At 49.7% G+C, this 20,528-nt stretch overlaps 1 protein-coding gene across 2 annotated transcripts in view; it reads right to left on the minus strand.

The window, feature by feature from the left end:
• DLG5 (discs large MAGUK scaffold protein 5) overlaps positions 1 to 20,528 on the minus strand; it is a 136,054-nt gene that overhangs the window by 78,254 nt on the left and 37,272 nt on the right. For both annotated transcript variants that reach the window (XM_016918719.4, XM_016918717.4), the window contains exon 2: positions 272 to 340. In XM_016918719.4, coding sequence (XP_016774208.2) covers positions 272 to 340 — 69 coding nt within the window. The remainder of the gene's footprint in view (positions 1 to 271; positions 341 to 20,528) is intronic.

Below are 20,528 nucleotides of genomic sequence, written 5' to 3' on the forward strand. Positions count from 1 at the left end.
TGGGTCAACAGGCTCCCCTAGAAGCCCTGTGCCCTGACAAAGTAAACAATGGCAAAACATGTGCTTCCCAGCACTCACCTCCCCACTTCCTTCTAACATCAGAACTGGGTTTCTGATGATGGGAGAACATGTAAATGAAATCAACAGAAGGATGATCCTGTGAGTAATCTGACAAGGGAGAACCAGCTTCCTCTCCCATGAACCCCAGCTGCCTTGGCTTTCACCCAGACCCCTGGCCCACCCGGTGTCCTCCCCAGACGGTGGTACTCACCCACACTGCTGAGGGAGCTGCTGCTTTCTGAGTCTGAGGGCATGGTGGACAGGACGCTGTAGGTAGAACCTGGGGAAAGAGGGGAGACCATGTTACTAACCCCAAGGGGTCACTCGTCTTCACCCCAAGCCAGCTGATCATCAGTCAATGCCAGGCCATGAGAGCTACATGCACCAGGCACTAGAAATCCACATCCAGGGGCCAAGCAGAGGAGGCGCGCTCAGCAGATCTGGACTTCGGTGTTTCTGCCAGGCCTCCCACCTCACTTTATCGGCCCCTCCTGCTCTGGGCAGGCGGGCAGAGGGGAACTTGGAGTCAGTCAGCTGGCTTCTTGTTGGGACATCTGGGGAAAGGCTTAGCAAGGGAGTGACATGCCCCAGGTAAACATGGGGTGTGGGGGTTTCCTCCACATCTCTATCAATATGATTCTGGCTTCCATGCAGACGGTAACAGAGCAGAAATTAAAGAACAACTGAACTATCTGTTCTTTCTCTGACTGTTCTGCTCTTTAGGTTCTAACTGTATTCAAGCTCAGTTCTTAATAATTTAGTTAGTATCTGCCCCCTTATTAAAAGTTACTCCTAAAATGATGAGCAATTATACCATCACCAAAGCCAGAGGGTAGCACTTTTTTTTGTCCACACTTAATGTTAATTCCTGGTTGTGGACACACAACCACTGTGGTTTGGCTTGAATTCAAATATCTTCAAAACCAGATGTTACCCTCCCAGCACCGGGAAGCCCAGTTTCTGAACCTAGCTCTATGTAGGTGCCCATAGCTGGGTCGTGCTGAGCAAGTAGCTTTTGTTTTCTGGAACTCTGTTTCCTGGTCTGCAAAATGAAGGAGTTCAACCAGATGGCTTATAAGGTCCCTCCCCCATCCTCCATCCCCCATCCCATTTCAGCAATTTCCATGATTAATGGAAACAGAAGGTACACTTTGCTCATCAAGACTATGGATGACATAAAATTAAAAGGGAGGGCAAACTGACTCAGAGACTAAATTGGGAGTGGACAAAGCATAACACACAGAGATGGCAGGTCAGATAAAACAAGGACAAATCCAGTGTTTTGTTCTTGGAGCCAAAAGAACTATACAATGAAGAGCGGTATGTACCAGGCCAAGTGGGTGAGCTGGAGATGGAATTTTTGCAATAAGGGCTTTGAACAAGCCTTAGGGCTCTGGCGTCAGAAAGCTGCCAAGAACTAATGAGATCCTGGGCTCCACAACCAGAAATGTGGGGGACCACATTTAAGGAGCTCCCAGCAGGGCACGGTGGCTCACACCTATAATCCCAGTGCTTTGGGAGGCCGAGGTGGGCAGATTGCTTCAGCTCAGGAGTTTGAGACCAGCCTGGGCAACACAGTGAAACTCCATCTCTATAAAAAATACAAAAAATTAGCTGGGCGTGGTGGCACGCACCTGTAATCCCAGCTACCTGGGAGTCTGAGGTGGGAGGATCACCTAAGCCCAGGGAAGTCAAGGCTGCAGTGAGCCATGATCATGCCACTGCACTTCAGCCTGGGCAACAAAGTGAGATCCTGTCTCAAAAAAAAAAAAAAAAAAAACACTCTTCCACTGCAATTCTTGACTAGCCACCCTACACGCATCTTTGGACGGGAAAGAGGAGAAATGAAGAAATGGGGGTAAATGGGGGAGCGGGGCAGGGGAGGGAGATGCACAGTAGGTGGGAGGCCCCTGGGGGACAGGAGAGACCTTGAGGGGAAAGCAGGGAGACTTTGCTGGGGAGGTGAGGACCATGCAGGAGGGCAGAGAGATAGACTGCAGGCAGGCGAGCTAACAGGCGTGTCCATCAGAAAAAGAGATGAAGGGGGAGAGAAAAAAGAGAAAGCAAGCAAAAAGCAACTTTGGTAATGGCAAGCACTAGGACAGGCGTGACCGGCAATGACCAGTAGCCTCATTATCACATTTTCAGAGACTCTCTGAAGAATCTGAAGGCGTTGAGCATGGGCTGAAGAGAATGACTGGGGAATGGGTAGGTGTCTTGTCTCTCAATACGACTGTCAGAAGGGATTAGATTTGTTCTTGATGGCCTCCAGCAGCCAAACCAGGAGCAGCGGGTGGATGCTGGAGAAAGCTGCATCTCTAAACAGGTCTGGATGGCCACGGTCAGCACTGCCAGGTATGAAAAGCCTGAGGGTGAGGGGGTGAGAGAGTGAGGGAGGCCCAGCACTCAGTGGCATGGATGTCATGGGGAAGTCTGCGCATCTGAAGGGAGATGAAACCAGAAAACCCAGTTCAGCCTTGAAATTCTATGATCCTGCTAATAATGAATAACCCATGCTCCACCTCCCATATCTGAAGTCCAACCCACACTATTAGTTTTGCTGTACATTCAATATCTCTGCATTTTTGTCTCAACAAAACAATAAGCATCACACTTTTTTTTTTTTTGAGACAGAGTCTTGCACTGTCGCCTGGGCTGGAGTGCAATGGCGCGATCTCGGCTCACTGCAACCTCCACCTCCTGGGTTCAAGCGATTCTCCTGCCCCAGCCTCCTGAGTAGCTGGGATTACAGGTGCCCACCACCATGCCTGCCTAATTTTTTCTATTTTTAGTAGAGACGGGGTTTTGCTATGTTGGCCAGGCTGGTCTTGAACTCCTGACCTCGGGATCCACCAGGCCTCAGCCTCCCAAAGTGCTAGGATTACAGGCATGAGCCACCATGTCTGGCCTGCATCACATGTTTTTTTAACCCATCTCTCTTTCTATATCATACACATTACGTGTTGCTTCAATATCTGTGAAATAAAGTCAAATGCAATTCGGGCAATCCATTGATATCTTCAAAGAACAAGAACCCAACACAATGTCTGTTTTCTAAACTCAACTACCATTTTTTAAATAGTATTTTTTCTTTATGGGGGCAAGGAAGGCTAGCCACTGACATGTTGGTGGATTGTTTTTGGAAGATGTCTACTCAGGAAAGCAGGCACAAATAAATTTCCCCACTCTCACCTCCAGAAATCTCTATGCTCAACCCATCCCAGCTTACGACACTGGCAGCCTGCGCTCCAGATGCCTCTGCTGGAACGCTCCCCTCTTTCTTACTGTTGGCATCGGCAGTGCCCCATCTTCCAGTAAACTGCCCCTCCTCTTCAAATCGTCTCTCTCCTCCCCTGTGGCAAGTTTCCACTGTTAATTAAGCTTGGCAGATGCCCTTCCCTCTCTCCGCCCACCTACCTCCCTGGCTGGGGGAGTCCGCAGGCCAAGCGACACGTTCTGTTCCTCTTCCCTGTCCCTGCAGTCCTGACTGGCCTCTGGGGCCTAACCAGGGCAGCATGACATCTTTGTGTGCATCTCTGGGCATCACTCCCACCCCCAACCCAGGGAGCTGGCAGGGCTCCTAGGAGCTGGTGGGGGGAGTGGTTAAAATTGGACAGGACCCAGTTTTTACAATGTTCCCAGAGCCTTGGACGTCATTAAGGGGGAAAAAAGGCCCAAAGACGACATTGTCTCGGTCATGCTTTGTCTCTACGGTTATTGTTGTCCTAAAGGCCTGTGTGGTCAGGACAGTCAGGAAAAGGCAAAAGAAGCCACTGTCCCCCAAAGTCACACGCTGTCCTTTCAAGGCCGGTTGCTTCCATGGGGCTGAGGGGCAGGTGTCGGCGTCATCTACCTCTGGGGTTTCGCCATCAAATTTGGAGTCAAATTTGGTGCTCCTCATCTTCTGCCACGGCCCAATCCAGGAGGAGACAATTTCCCCAGGTTCTCCTGAAGGCACCTCCACCCAACCTGCCCTGAAACCTAGGATGGGCTGCTGTGGAAGGAGAAACAGTGTGGAGGGACATTCTCTACCTCGCAGAGTGCCCAGGGCTAAGGGGGACTGTAGGATCAGCCTCCTGATGTGTGTGTGTGTGCGCGTGCGTGCGTGCACACACACACACACGAGAGGAGGGCACCAACCACAAACTTGTGCAAGCTACCAAGTACCATGCAGAGGTGCTGATGAGATCCAGAGAAAGTTGGATGATGTGGAAACATTTCCAGAAAAGGGGATTGAAGCCAAGTTTAGACGTGGACATGTGGGCCAGAGCGTGATATAAGGAGATTCTTTACTATCAAAGGAACTACCTGGGCAACGTAAACTCTTATTCAGCAGATGAGGGTGGGGTTTCAGAATGCATTTCTCACAAGCCCCCAGGGCACATGCTCTACACACTGGCCCAGAGCTGGAGTCCACAGGTGGGATGCACATGGAAGCTGCAGCCAAAACCCTGGGAGAGGTGGAAGGAAGCCACTGGGAGGAAGCCAGCCTGGTGACCCTCTGGGACTGGCCCACGGGCACTGTCTGTGTCCTTTCCAAGAGCCCCGCCCCTGATAATTCTGTTTACCCTGTGACTCAGTGCCATTGGGTCACGAAGACCACTTCAAAAGAAATTCCAGGAAAAATCACCCGAACAATAATGGAATGCCCCAGCCCTCCCAGGCCCCCTCCCATAGACCATGGGGCCCAAGAGAGATGGAAGCACGCCCCCAACACACCCCTTCCATTCACCTGGAGCTTGTAAAGGCCCTGGTGACTCACGCTTCCTCTTCGTGAAGCTCACAGTGGCTGAAGGAACTTGTTCCAGCCTTGAACCAGCACACAGAGTTCTCCCTGTCCTCCAGAAGGGCCCAGGCAGAAAGGCAGAGAGCTGACGGCTCACGGTCACAGGGAGGCCAGCACCCCCTACCTCAATCCCCAGGGAAAGGAGAGGGAGACACCAAGCTGCTACTCTCTGGAGCTCTGGGGTCCCTGAAGACAGAGCAGGAAGTGCTGCCTGGGCCCCAGGAGGACAGTCACTTTCAGGGCACCTGCCACATCCTGCCGCCCTCCTCCAGCTCACACTGAGGAACCACAGCCTGAGGAACCACAGCAGAATGACCGAAGGTGCCCAATCGCTCCCGGACTCACACGTGTCAGCCAGGTTTCCAACACGTGCCCCCCGCCTAGCATGGCACTGGGCCAGGTTCGGGAGAAAGAATGGCAAGCCAGGGGCTCAAGAGCCTGGAGGTTACTCATCTGCTGTGAGTAGCCTTCAGAAGAAGGCCCTTCTCTCTGAGCCAAACAATAATGATTGCAGCACAGCTGGGGCCAAACTGCTTGGAGTTAACTCCCAGCCCAGCCCCTTATGAGCTGTGTGCTGTTAGGTAAGTCACTCTGCCTCTCTGTGCTTCCACATACTTATCAGCAAAATGGGATGATAGAAGTGCTTATCTCTTAGAGCTGTTTGAGGATAAACTGATTTAATGCAGGTTGAGTATCCCTAATCCAAAAATCTCCAAAATCTGAAACTTTTTGAGCACCAACATGACACCACAGCAGAAAATTCCACACCTGACCTCATGTGATGGGCCAGTCAAAACGCAGGCGCAGGATACAGTTTATTCTGCTTCCTCAAAGGAAAAACAAAATTATCTTCAGGCTATGTGTATATAAGGTGTATATGAAATGCGAATACGTTTCACATCTAGACTTGGGTCCTATCCCCAAGATATCTCATTATGTATATGCAAATATTCCAGAATCTAGAGAAATCCAAACCCCAAAAACACTTCTGGTTCCAAGGATTTCAGATAAGGGATATTCTGCCTGTTTGTGAAAAGTGACTGAAACAGTACCTCGCATAGCCAGTACTCTAAGTGTTAGCTGGTGTTATTATGGTCAGTCCAGACCTGCAGAGGGCCCTTCCAACTCTGCTGTTCAATTCCTCAATTACCTACATGGAAAGCTGTACTAGAGTGACAAGTCACACAATCCACAAGCAAACTGCTGCACTGTATATGGCACTCTCAAGAAAAATAATAGCAGCTAATAGGTACTAAGCACTACTAAGTGCTGGGACTGTGCTAAGCACTTTGCATGTATTGCCTCCATTAATTTCCATAACAACCCAAAGGTTGTCATTATTAGTCCCATTTCACAGAGGAAGAAACTAAGAGTTAGAAAAATTAATTTGCTGAAGGTCGTGCTAGGGCTACTAAGAGCACCAACAGGATACAAACCCAGGCAGTCTACCACAGCGCCTGTGCTCTCAAATCCTACACACAATACTGCTGCCCGGCTCCACAGGGAAGAGCAGTCAGAGAGGACTTCATGGAGGCAGGGGCCTGGAGCTGGCCCTGAAAGGTGGTGGCCTTGGATAAGCACATGAGAAGCCCGATCAGCTTGCAGGAGACAACAGGCGGAACCCATTTCTCTGGAAGGGTAAGAAGTCTCAGAGCAGGGCTGGCTTGGGCATTCCCTGGGAATGGGCTCACCTCCTCTCTGCCCACCTCCCCACACCGAGACAACACTCAATAGGCATGCTGAGCTGAGCCACTTCCACCCAAGTGGGAAGAAAGAGAAGGAGCTGTGGCTTCATGGCCCCCATTCCATACCCATGCCTGTGCTGGCTGCAGAGGGGAGTCGCAGTGTGTGGGCAAGCCTGCACTCAAGAGCCACTCAATTCTGTGAACTGCAGAGATGAGGAAGGAGGTGACCGTGAAAGTTGCGGAGTGCTATCACCTTTGGCAGAGCCCACCTTCTCTGTTTTAAAGACCTCCTGGGATGCTGGGGGGACAGAGGGCTCATATCCTACTATTAGGCTACTAGGAAGCCTGCTTGCAGAACCATGCTCAGTTCTCAGGAGGGAAGATAGGTGGCAGGGAAAAAAAAAAGAAAAGAAAAAACTACATTCAGGGCAGCCCTAGCCCCTCCCTAGGGGCTCAGCCTCCTACCCTTTAAAAGCATGGCCCAAGGCTACAGACACTGAAACCCAAACTGGGAAGCGGACAAGGCCCAGTATTTCAGGGAGGTATAGGGTGACCATGGCCCTGGAATGGAGCAACCACAGACACTGGCATGTCATCAAGGAAGTCCTGCTCATGCACCTTATATGCCACCCGAGGGTGGGAAAATCCTACTCTTGGTTTGTAAGTTAAGATTTAATATTTGTTTTCCTCAACTGAGATAATGCTATAGTATTCTCCACCAAGTTTTGGAACAAGCAGCATCACTGCGCTAAAAAAAAAAAAAAATCATAATGATGTGGATTCAGCCTATTTCTGGTCGTTATAAGAACTGCTCACCTATCTTTAAAAGGTAAAGGTGGCCAGGTGAGGTGGCTCATGCCTGTAATCCCAGCACTTTGGGAGGCTGAAGCAGGAGGATCACTTAGGTCAGGAGTTCAAGACCAGCCTGGGCAATATAGCAAGACCCCCATCTCTCTTTTTTTTTTTTTTTGAAAGAGAGTCTCACTCTGTTGCCCAGGCTGGAGTGCAGTGGCGCAATCTTAGCTCACTGTAACCTCCACCTCCCAGGTTCAAGCTATTCTCGAGCCTCAGCCTCCTGAGTAGCTGGGACTACAGGCATGCACCACCATGCCTGGCTATTTTGTATTTTTTAGTAAAGACGGGGTTTCACCACGTTGGCCAGGCCGGTCTCGAACTCCTGACTTCAGGTGATCCACCCCAAAATGCTGGAATTACAGGCATGAGCCACCACACCCAGCCAATCCCATCTTTTTTTTCTAAGAGGAAGGAAGGAAGGAAGGGAGGGAGGGAGGGAGGGAAGGGAGGGAGGGAAGGAAGGAAGGAAAAAAAAAAAAAGTAAAGGGGAAGGGGCATTGCCCAGATAATTGGAGATTTAACCTCAGGTATGCAGTGAGATCTGTGTGGGGTGGCAGGAAGGAAGATGATGGCTGCCGAGCTCTCTGTCCATTCTTTTTTTTTTTCTTTAAACTTTATATTTTAAAATAAATAGAGACAGGGTCTCTCTTTGTTGCCCAGGCTGGTCTCAAACTTCTAGGCTCAAGCAATCCGCTCGCCTCAGCCTCCCAAAGTGCTGGGATTACAGGTGTGCGCCACCACACCTGGCTTTTGTGTCCATTCCTTAACACATTCCCTAACCCCTTCCCACTGGACTTTTGAGGCCATTTATAAAATAATGAACTAAATTGCCTGAACCTGAGAAAACTCTCGTATCAATTTTGCCATCTGTGACTCCCCTCCCTTCCCCACCCAAAATGCCCCAAGGCAAAAATATGTAAAGAGAGGGAAAACAAAACATGTGCACCCCAGAATTAAATCATTCAGTACCATGCAAGACCCTTCACTCGCTAACTACAGGACTGGTTTTGGTCTTTTTCTTTACTTTTTTTTTTTTTTCCTCTTTTAAGTGGCAAGTGACAGGGACTAAAAAAAAATAAAATAAAACTAGCACATAAAGGAAAGATGGAAGTTTGTTGAATTTCGAGGGATGAAAAGAGTCCACAGTTGGATAGCCTGCTTGTCTTCATCAGCGAAGCAAAGGCTCCTGGAGGCTTTGGGATGAGCACAAAGCCTGTGTCTGATGAAAGCCACCCTCTTTGTTCTGCCTCCCTTCAGAGCTGCCGGGCTGCAGGTTGGGGATGGGAGCAGGGAGGGAGGGAAGGCAGTGGGAGGACCTAAGACCATCAAACCTGACACCAGGTGGGACCACCTCTCGGTTCCTGCTTTCCATCACCAAAACCAAGCCCTGCTCCCTGCTGTCACTTCTGGCCAGACTAAGACAGTTCTGCACCTAAAAGGCACAGGAGGAGGCCCAAAGAGGGTCTGATTAAGGAGGAGGATGGGGCCATCATGCTATGCCCTGGAAGGTGGGGGTGGAGGGGGGACAACGAACATAGCCAAGCCTGACAGCACCCACAAGGCGAGGTGTGAAGGAGTGGAGCAGGGCCGGCCGCAGCGCCTCTGCCCCGCCACCCTGACAGCACATGTCACACCAAACCCAGACAGGAAATCTGAGCAGCAGGGGCACCCAAGAGGCAGCCAAGCCTCCATTATGCTCCAGCCGGACATCCCCCGGGGGCCATGTCTGCCCTAGAATAAACTTCTGATAAGCCCCAGAAGTCACAACAGGCAGGAAGCAGCTCTCTGAAAGGCACCGGGCACCCCCGGCTCCCTCCTGCTCTGGCCCGGTGCTCAATTTCCACTAGTCAGTAAATGGAGAAGAGGCTGCCTCCCTCCCACACAGGATGGAGCGCATACCTTGCAGAGTACACTGCCCTCCACCCTCCCAGGGCAACTGTAGCAGGTCTGATGCAGCTGGTCTGCATCAGACCAGCTGGCTCAGGCCTGCCACTCACCAGCTGTGTGACCTCAAATAAGTTGCTTCTACTTTCTGTGCATTTCCTCATTTATAAAATAGGAAGAATAGTAGGTGATGAGAACAGAATGAGCAACGAGAGGGAAAGCCCTTAGAACAGAGCCAGGCGCACAGCAAGCGATCCACAAACACCAGCTCTCGTTACTGTTACCGTCTCGCAGGCTCCTAAGGAAGGCAGGGCATGGGGTGGCCTCTGCAGTGTACACAGACAGCAGATGCTATGGATGGGACCTGGAGGACAGTCACGCAGCCTTCCCTTGACTTCTGGAGTGTTTTGCTGGTTAGAAGCTCTGCATTGAGTACTCTGTATACCTCCCATCACCATCTCCCTCAGGAGCTAATGCTTCCCCCTCAACCCAGCCATGAGTGTCGCCTCTCAATACCTGAATACAGCTCTATCTATGCCTGTGGATAAGGAGGCTTCCTCTCCCCTCCCACCATTCCACGTGGCCATGGCAATTCCAAGCCATCCCCAGCATCCCTTATGATTTCTGGTTCTCTGGTTCACAAAGAACAAACCAGAGCGCTCACAGTGTGCCTGGAATCATACCAGGCTTGCACCTCCACTCATCCAGTCCTGGCTCCCACCACCTACATACAGACATCAGTCAGTGCCCTGTAAAAGATGCTACGCATTGGTGGGCATGTCTGTCCCCGGAAACACAAGGCCCACTCATTCGCCAAACACTGGGTTAATGCTGGGTGAAGTACTGGGATGCAGCAGGAAGCAAGATGGACAAATCCCTGCCCTCATGGAGCTCACATGAACAGGGTGACAGGGGCGGGCGAGAAATAAACAAACATAAACTGTATTGGGTAGTAAGTGCTATGAAGAAAAATGTGGCAGAGTTAAATGGTAGGTGGTGGGGGTGGAGAGGAGATGTGGCTATTGTACAGCGGTGGCAGGGGTCTCTCTGGGCAGGTCATCTTTCCCCAGAGACCTAGAGGAAGCGTGGAGTGCCAGAGGAGGGAATAGCAAGTGCAAAGGCCCTGGGGCCACCCCATGCGGGGAGACCTGTCTGCTGTGGGTGGAGGGACCTGGAGGAGGATGCAGATGAGGTCACAGGGGCAATAGGACAGCTCCAGGCAGAACCTTATGGGCCACACAGAGGATACAGGGCTTTATTCAGAGTGAGATGGGAAACCTCTGGAAGGTTCTGAGTAGAGGAAAGCCATGATCTGACTTACATCTACTTAGGCTCATTAGATGATTTGTTGAATGTTGTCCACAAGCAGGGAAGCATAGAAACAAGTCAGACAGCAAACTCGCAAGTCCAGGGGAGCAATGCTGGGGGTCTGGACCAGAGTGACAAGAATGGTGTTGGTGAGAAGTAGCTGGATTTGAGGGATATTTTGGAGCTTTTCTTTCTTTCCTATTCCACATTTGGCTTGGAGCAGAGCTGAAAGGATCTGCTCATAGGCCCAATGTGGAATAGGAAAGAAAGAAAAGTCAAGGATGACTCCAGGGTTCTTGGCCTGGAAACTGCAAGGATGATGTTGGTCCTTGCTGAAAGGGGGAAGCCTGCAGGAAAAACAGATGGGGGAGGGAGTTGGGGAATCATGAGTTCCCGCGGGGCCTGGTCATGCGTGAGGTGCCTATAGACACACAAAGGAGGTGTCAGGCAGGCAGATGGATGTACAGGCCTCAAGTTCACTGACAAGGTCATGGCTAGAGATGTAATCTGAGAATTGTCAGCATATGCTTAGTATTTAAAGTGATGAGCCTTGATAAAATCACCCAAGGAAGGAGTACAGACAGCAAGGGCAGTGGAGAGGTCCAAGGAATTAACCTGAGCATGCAGGGGCTAAGGGATGAGAAGAGAAATCAACCAAGAAGACAGAGGAGAAGTGGGTAGTGAGATGGGAGAGTCGACCACACAAGTAAAGAAACTGAACACAGCCGGGTGCAGTGGCTCACACCTGTAATCCTAGCACTTTGGGAGGCCAAGACGGGTGGATCACCTGAGGTCAGGGTTTCAGGACCTGGCCAGGCCTGGCCAACACAAGTGAAACCCCGCCTCTACTAAAAATACAAAAATTAGCTGGCCATGGTGGCGCATGCCTGTAATCCCAGCTACTCAGGAGGCTGGGGCAAGAGAATTGCTTGAACCCAGGAAGCGGAGGTTGCAGTGAGCTGAGATTGCACCACTGCACTCCAACCTGGGCAACAGAGTGAGACTCCGTCTCAAAAAATAAATAAAAACAAACAAACAAACAAACTGAACACAACTGCATGTGGTCAGGTCTTAGAGAGGTGCTCAGATAGGCCCATGTTGCTTAATGGTGAAGGTAAGACAGACACACAATCCTCCCGACTCCTGATCAAGCTGAATCTGCACTCCACCTACCCCCTGAACTTCTCCAGTTATCAAGGAGGCTGATGGAAATGAGGCAGAGCATTAGGGAGACCCTTCAGTGTATACTAGGCATCCCACATGGCACAGCTCATGTTTTTGTTGTTACACTCTACTCATATCAGGTAACATTTATTGAGTACTTGTTGCAAGAAAGGTACTATTTGTATGGATTATTTCATTTAATTCTCCCAACAATCCTACAAGGTGGGCCACTATCAACTCACCTTCTAGATGAAGAAATGTAGGCTCAGAGAAGCCAAGTAACTTGCCCAAGGCCACAAAGCTAGTAAGCAGAGGGTCCCAACTCAAGCAGGACTCTCATCCACTAACCCTAGACCTTTTTTTTTTTTTTTTTTTTTTTTTTGAGACAAAGTCTCACTCTGTCACCCAGGCTGGAGTGCAGTGGTGTGATCTCAGCTCACTGCAACCTTCATCTCCTGGGTCCAAGTGATTCTCCTGCCTCAGCCTCCTGAGTAGCTGGGGTTACAGGCATGTGCCTCTGAGCCTGGCTAATTTTTGTATTTTTAGTAGAGATGGGATTTCACCATGTTGGCCAGGCTAGTCTTGAACTCCTGACCAGACCTCCTCCTTTCTGACAAGATCAGAAAAAGTGATACTCACTAGTTCCTTGTCCCACTGGATAGAAAAAGATGCAAGCAGGCATCCCTCACCCAGTGTCAACACTCAGGGAACAGGAGATACCTAGTAATCACTACTGGCAGGTCAGTAGCTCTTCTCCAAGCAGGCATGCTATCTCGTGGCCAGCATGCAGCACTGTGGCCAAGGCCATCTTTCCAACAGAAGGAAAAAAGGGAAGCATGAGAAAGAAGGGTTCCAGTCACCTCTGTCACAGCTCAGCTGCCAGCCTTGTCCTCTAGTCCTGGCTTCAACCTCTCTGGCCTTGTCACTCCTCTGGCCGTGGATTTCTCTGGTCCCCCTCAGAAGAGACCAGTACTGTCTCTGGAACAAGCTACATAAATATCTCCATCCTGGGTCTTTAGAAGGCAGCAAGAAATGGAGTGGGCCAATGGAGTTTCAGGAAGCTGTTTATGATTCTGATGCTTAGACCAAATGCAAAAGAACTGTAAAGGTGTCCCTCCCCCACTGTCCCTTAGTGCCACACCATCCCATAATGGCATGTTCCATTAATCTCAGCTCAAGGTAAGCTGAGTCATCAGCCAGAGAAAATGATGGCTCTGGGAACTGCCCAAGTCACATGGCATGAGCTGGGCATTAGGCAAGGACATGGCATCCCAGGCTTCACAGGACGGGGACATTCTGTCCACAAAGGCCAAAGAGGGCAACTACAAAGGAAAAGTCTTATCTAAGACATCAGCAAACGGGTGCTGTTTCTGCCCCCTCTTTCTTCAATGTCATCTACACTGCCCTCCTCATCTACTTCGTGGGCTGCATTGAGAATCACGGACCACCAAGGCAACTCAGCCTGGGTCTGTAGTAGCAGCAACTAGGGCTCCTGAGGTCATGGAGAACCCCTTGCCCACCACAATATTCCTGCTGAGTTTGAACTCGTCAGGACCCCTGCCATTGGGCGGGAGGCACAAAGTGACCCCATACTGTGGAAAGGGCCCAGGATCAGGAGCTGGATGGACATGGGCTCCCTCTGCTTTGGCCACCTCCTAATCAGTGACCAGGAGCAAAGACTTTTTCTGAGCCTCGGTGTCATTTGCACACTGAGGCTAAAAGTCTTTATACAGTCTTTTAGCAGGCTTTTAGCAGTCTTTTCACAGGCTGTCGTGCAGAGTAAATGAAATACTGGATGCTGAAAGTGCTTCGTAACTGCTAATAAATGATCCATTTTTCACCTCCTCAGGAGGCTCAGGTCTCTCTCTGTCCCCGACTCCACTGCAAATCTTTCCCAGTCTTCCTTCATGCTTCTCTCTACTTTCCACTGTCAGCCTCTTCTCTTCCACAAACTCCTTCTTCCTTCTACTCTTATTCAAAACACAAACAACAAAAACAACAAACATGCATACAAAAGGAAAAGGAATTAAAACCAGGTGCAGTGGCTCACGCCTGTAATCCCAGCACTCTGGGAGGCTGAGGCAGGTGGATCACTTGAGGCCAGGAGTTGGAGACCAGCCTGGCCAACATGGTGAAACCTCGTCTCTACTAAAAAAAATACAAAAAAAAAAAAAAAAAGTCAGCCTGGTGTGGTGGTGCACGCCTGTAATGCCAGCTACTTGGGAGGGTGAGGCACGAGAACCTGGGAAACAGAGGTTGCAGTGGGCCGAGATCACTCCACTGCACTCCAGCCTGGGTGCACTCCAGCGAAACAATGTCTCAAAGAAAAAAAAAAAAACACCCAAGAGCTTCACCTCCATTTCTCTCCATTAGAGGTGTCCAAAATCTCTGGGCCCTCAGGGTGGACCACACCTCACCTAGTTTCACGCAATTCTACGCTGACTTTCATTACTATGGGTGAAAGCTCCAGCTTCTGGGCCTTGGAGTGCAAGAATGCCCAGGGTTTTTGAACACAGGAATAAGCAAGCAGGTATGAGCTTCAGGAACCTGTCTCCAGCAACTGTGAACTGGAAGGATGGAAGCAGGGAGAGCCTGGAAGCCGAGAGAACAGTTAGGATGTTCCCACAAGAGCTGCCCTTAACTACTGGTCATGGGGTATGGGTAGGGAGAGGGCCCAAGACCACGGGTAGGGAAGAATGGAGGATGGTGCTGAGGTTTGTGGTTGGGGCATCCCAGAAAGTGACACAGTTAACAGAGGCAGAGGATTGAAGGAGGAGCAATGAGATCGTTGAAATCCATCAGGTAGAATACACTAAAAAAAATCCCTGTGAAGACAGCCTGCTCACACTCAGAAACTGGAATGTGGCACCACAGAGAAAGTTTCAGGCTAACACAGTCCACTCCAGAGTCACACCATTGAGCCTGCAGGATGTGAGTGACAAGCCCAGAGTCACTAATTGGTAATGTGAAGCCCCTGGGTTAGAAAAAAACATAAGACTCAATTTGAACAATGTCATTGGGAAAGAAAAAGAAAAAACAGAGGAGAGGGCTGGATCTATGGACCCCCTAAACAGTGACTATGAAGTAACATTGTTTCTTTTTTTTTTTTTTTTGAGACGGAGTCTCCCTCTGTTGCCCAGCCTGGAGTGCAGTGGTGTGATCTCAGCTCACTGCAACCTCCCCCTTCTGGGTTCAAGCAATTCTCCTGACTCAGCCTCTCAAGTAACTGGGATTACAGGTGCCTGCCACCAGAAGCAGCTAATTTTTTGTATTTTTAGGAGAGACAGTGTTTTGCCATGTAGGCCAGGCTGGTCTCAAACTCCTGACCTCAGGGGATTCACCCACCTCAGCCTCCCAAAGTTCTGGGATTACAGGCGTGAGCCATCACGCCTGGCCTGAAGTAACATTGTTCTAAGTGTATATACAGTTCAGAATCTGGGGAAATACTTCCTGTGAAGACAGGAGAAAAAAATGAGTTTCTGGAAAAGACATAGAAAGATCACTTGGAGCAGGGGTAGGAGGAGCAAGAGAATGATGCATCCTAGAAGGCAATGGGGTGGAGGGAGCCTGGAGGGGTTGGTCTGCCACACCAAATGCTAGGGAGGACTCGGAAGCAATGAAACTTCTGATCTGGTCATTTGGAGGTCAAAGATGCTATGCATGGAGTCAATTAAGCAGGCAATTGATTGGCCCTGTTTCTCCATCTGAGAATTGAAGGGCTTGGATAAGACCAGAAAAGGCACAAGGTGCATCTTGAAAGAGCAGCCATGCATCACACCGCCTGCCTGAGTACTGTGCCTAAAGCCATACCTCAGCTCACTGGGAAAGGACCCCACAGTGGATCAGCAACGTCTGCCTTGGGCAAGTCGGGCAAGAGTATCTCATCCCCGGAGCACATGGTTTCTACAGACCTGTCCACCTCCAGAGACATGGTTCATGGTGGTCGGCACTTAGCAGGCTTCCCGTAATTAATTACTGATTGGAATTAAACTCTGCAATCTAATCTGTGTCTCTGACATCCTTTAAATGACTGTGATTCAAAGAGCGCTCAGGGAAAAATAAAAGGGCAATTATCGTTTTTCCATCGACTTCTTTTGAGGCCCCGAGAAACAGAAAGTCTGAGAGTTTGGCTATCAGAGGCGCTCTGGGCAGCCCTGCCCAAAGCAGATGATCCTCCAATCCAAGACGGGCCCTCAGATGTTCCAAACATGCTTCCTCTCCGATAAAGTAACACCATCCAGGAGGGTTCACCCTCATTTTCACAGTACTCGGTGTGCATTTTGGAAATGGCGGACTTCAGAAGTCCATTCCTGAAACTGCTGGGACTCTTTCCAATGTTTTACAGAAAGGACGCTGCACACACTTACCTGCAGACATCCACTGAGGTATCCAACGCTCACCTTTGTCACACCCAGAGCAGGAGTGAGCTTTTAAATGAGACTTTGGGTACTATACACTCAGGCTGTCACCTCCTATCCCCCCACAAATAAAGATAAAACAGCACAAGCATTCTTCGCCCTAAAACCCTACAGCAAGCTTTCATCATGACCCATTCCACACCTGTCATCTCAGTACATTCAAGTGCTCACATGGGCCCTCAGCTAGAGCATGAGCCCATTCTTAGATACCTACGCTCAGAAAACAGGCCCATGCTACTCTTTGTTTAAATGCAGAAAGAGGAGCTCCCCCTAAAACACTCCAAGCAAAATCTGGACACACAATGCCTTCAAATTGCCCCAAGTCAACCACAGAAAATGGAAGAGGAGATCACAGAAGGATTTCAAATGCATAAAGGGATGTAGATTATCTTTCACATGTGGGCAACGCTCAGAAAAGTTGATCTTGAGTAACGAGGGAAAATATTTCACTCACTATCTTGTGCAAAGAGAAAAAAACCAAAATCCACATCCAAGACCCTGGAGTACAGCAAATGGAATCAAAGTGTGCCAGCCCCCAAAGATTCCAGCCTCCTGCAGCTCCTGACCCTCTGGCCATTTGCAGGGAGCTCTCCAGGCAGTCTCATCTCAATGGACTGGGACCCTCCAGCCTGCACCACTATGCCTGCTCTACTCTCCCTGCCCCCTGAGCAAGGCAAATGCTTAGTGAAAGTGTGAAGAGTAAGAGTTGAATCTGCATTTTCTAGTCAGACTTCAGCCCTCTCATAGTTTAAGGGGCATCCTCTCTACCGTCCAGCCCTGACATCCTACAGGTGTTCAGAGGGGGCATGACTGAGCCAGGTCACACAGCAAGCTGGTGCCAGTGCCAGGAGTGAAACAAGCCCACAACTCTGATGAGCAGGATGAGAGGAGGAAGGGGATGAAGAAAGTGCCCTCCAGCAAAGGCAAGAGTGCTGGAATCCCTAGGTAAAGAAAGGTCCCCTCAGATAAGCACCTGGACACCCTGTGCAGGCTGTGAGAGCCAACAAGGAGGGGCAGTCGGTCAATGGAGCTTCTGGCCAATGGCTCCCAGCCTGGCTGTTCATCAGAATCATCCAAGCTGCTCTTTAAAAATGCTGGAAAAAAATAAAAATAAAAACCAAAAATGTCTCAGGACCCCTTCCTATCCCCAGGAATCAGCACCTCCAGCATTCCAGGCTTTTAAGATGCTGCTCAGAGTCTCTGGTGAGTGGCTCAGTTGGGGAATACCACCAGGGTCTGCACACGCACCCTGGGCTTCCTGCCTTCTGAGCTTCCTGAACACTGCCACTGACCCTCAGCCAGAAATGCTTGCCCCCTTAGGGTACCGTTGTCACTAGAGAACCGTGTAAGAGTAGTAATGTTGCTTTTTTTTTTTTTTTTTTGGAGACAGAGTCTCGCTCTGTCACCCAGGCTAGATCTCAGCTCACTGCAACCACCACCTCCCAGGTTTGCCTCAACCTCCCGAGTAGCTGGGATTACAGGCACACACCACCAGGCCTGGCTAATTTTTTGTATTTTTAGTAGAGATGGGGTGTCACTATGTTGGTCAGTCTGGTCTTGAACTCCTGACCTCAAGTGATCTGCCTGCTTTGGCCTCCCAAAGTGCTGGGATTATAGGCGTGAGCCAACGCGCCCTGCCAGTAATGTTGCTCTTATGGGCTGAAGTGTATTCCCCCAAAATCCATATGTTAAAGCCCTAACCCCTTCTGCAGTTCCTCAAAATATGACTGTATTGGAAGATAAGGTCTTTAAAGATGTAATAAAGTTAATATGAGGCCATGAGGGTGGGCCCTAATCCAAAATGACTGGCATCCTTATAACAAGAGATCAGGACACAGACATGCACAGAAGGAGAACTGCATGAAGAACTGCACGGAGAATATGGCCATCTGCAAGCTAAGGAAAGAAGCTTCAGAAGAAACCTGCCCATCTGACGCCTTGACCTTGGACTTCCAGCCTCCAGAACTGTGAGATAATCCATGTCTGTTGTTTAAGCTTCCTGGTCTGTGATACTCTGTATGGCAGCCTTAGCAAACTAATACAGTTGCAACCATTTACCCATGCTCTGTGCAGGCCCTTCCAATACAGACATCACCCACATACACTATCTCACTTAAAACTTCAGCCCCCGGGACAAACGTATTGCTGTTAGCCCCATTTTACAGACAAGAACCCCAAGGCTCTCCAAGATCAAGGAACTAACCCAAGATCATTCAGCTAGAAAGTCAACGACCAGATGCACCCACCTCCCAGCCCTTTGCCTGTAACTGCTCCTGAGCTGCCTGAGTCCTCAGTCCTCTCTGCCATCCGTCCTGGGCCCACTCAGCAGCTGCAGTCCTACCCCACCTGGATGAACACTGTCTGAGCCCACTGTGCCTTCTTTCCCAGCCTCAGGCCCCCAGCAGACACTTCAGGGGAACACTGACTTGCTATCATCTGTAGTTTTTGAAACTTTTTCTTTCTTTTATTTTTTAAATAAGCACTGTTGCTTTGGTAGTCAGAAAAAAAAATTAATATTAAAGAGAAAAAAGCTAACACAGTTAAGAGTTTCTATTGAATCTGTAGCCTGTGTGGAAAGAAAGAAGTGATCAAAAGGAATATATTTGGAAAGACTACTAAGAATAAAAACAAACAAAAAAAATACAAGCTGCCCTTGCCAATGTCCCATCAGCTGAGATGAGATAAGAGATTCATGGGGCAGAAGTAAGGCTGCTGAGGCCAGAGATCCCAGCCAGGCCATCTCCAGAAAATATCTATTTTTAAAGTCACGTTCCATTTCATCACATTTCAGAAAAACAAAGAAGAGACCTTGAGGGACAGACAAACAGGCTCCAGAGCCACACGCCTTTGTGTGTGCTCACGGCAGCAGCAGCTGTGCCTACAGCCAGCCGGCGATTTTCATCTGAAAAACTCAGATCTCTCATGGCAGAGAGAGTTCCACACCGAGCTGCCATCATCATGCAGCCCAACAAAGCAGCAATTTTCATATTTCCTAGGGCCTGCTGGGCTCCCAACTTCTTAGTTTAAATGGAAACTGTCAGACAGGATTTTGTGCAAACATGCGTTTTCCTCGGGGGCAAACATTCTGAGCCTACAACTTGTTCTTTCATTTTGAGAGCTTTTTGTCCATGGTGACTACATCAAAGATGAGAGGTGGGCGGGGAGGGCTGTCGGGGAGCACCAGAGAACAGAGCAAATGCAAAGTGCAGGGAGAACAGAATGAATTACTAGGAGGCAAAGTGCGGCAGGAACTTATGTGCCTGGCCTCCTCCTGGGCAGCAGCCTCAGAGGAAAGACCTTGGCTGGCTCTGCTCCCCACCTCTCCTGCAGCCCCTGCGTGGACAGCCCAGTCTGTGTCAGCACCTCTTCCCTCGGGTGACCTACAAGGTCCTGGAGAGGAAAATGGTAGCAAAGAATGTGCAAAAAACCATGATGACAGAGGACAGCAGAATTCCCATATGAATAGGATTAGGTAAGAAGGGGTTAAATGTGTTAATATTCATCAGGCGGAGCTTTGCGACATAGTTTTAGGCAATGGTACTGACTCTTCTGGAATCATTTTAAAGGGCCACTCGCTTTTTCATTATAAGTCCATTCACTGGAGCCTCTTAAGATAGTCTCAAAAGACAGATAGGAATGCACCCAAATCCACCTGCGCACCAACACCGTGTGCCAAGCAAATGGAATCCTCGGGAAAGGACACCCATTAAGGACCATCCCAACCCCTGTTAATATGTACATGTTCCTCTCAAGCTTTATGCATTAAACCAAGTCAACTAATATTTTCCAAGCTCTTTTAAGATGTGTGGTCTTTTATATGTGGGTTGTGTGTGTGTTTGAGGGGTAGTGACGAAGACACCCCCATCAAGATAACTGAAGAAGAACTGCCCAAACTGAAACATTCAAATCTCCAAACGTCTCCATTCCCCCTAGGTGTTTGCATTTCAGTGGATAAGATGAACACCTGGCTGTGAAGCCCACAGGTAACCTCCCAGGCCTCACAAGCCCACAGGTAACCTCCCAGGCCTCACAAGCCCACAGGTAACCTCCCAGGCCTCACAAGCCCACAGGTAACCTCCCAGGCCTCCCAAGCCCACAGGTAACCTCCCAGGCTTCCCAAGCCCACAGGTAACCTCCCAGGCCTCACAAGCCCACAGGTAAACTCCCAGGCCTCACAAGCCCACAGGTAACCTCCCAGGCCTCACAAGCCCACAGGTAACCTCCCAGGCTTCCCAAGCCCACAGGTAACCTCCCAGGCCTCACAAGCCCACAGGTAAACTCCCAGGCCTCACAAGCCCACAGGTAACCTCCCAGGCCTCTGCCAAGCAGAACCAATGAAGTCTGTTGACACAAGTCACTAGGGAAGAA

This window comes from Pan troglodytes, chromosome 8 (genome assembly GCF_028858775.2).
Source record: "Pan troglodytes isolate AG18354 chromosome 8, NHGRI_mPanTro3-v2.0_pri, whole genome shotgun sequence".
NCBI classification, from domain to species: Eukaryota; Metazoa; Chordata; class Mammalia; order Primates; family Hominidae; genus Pan; species Pan troglodytes.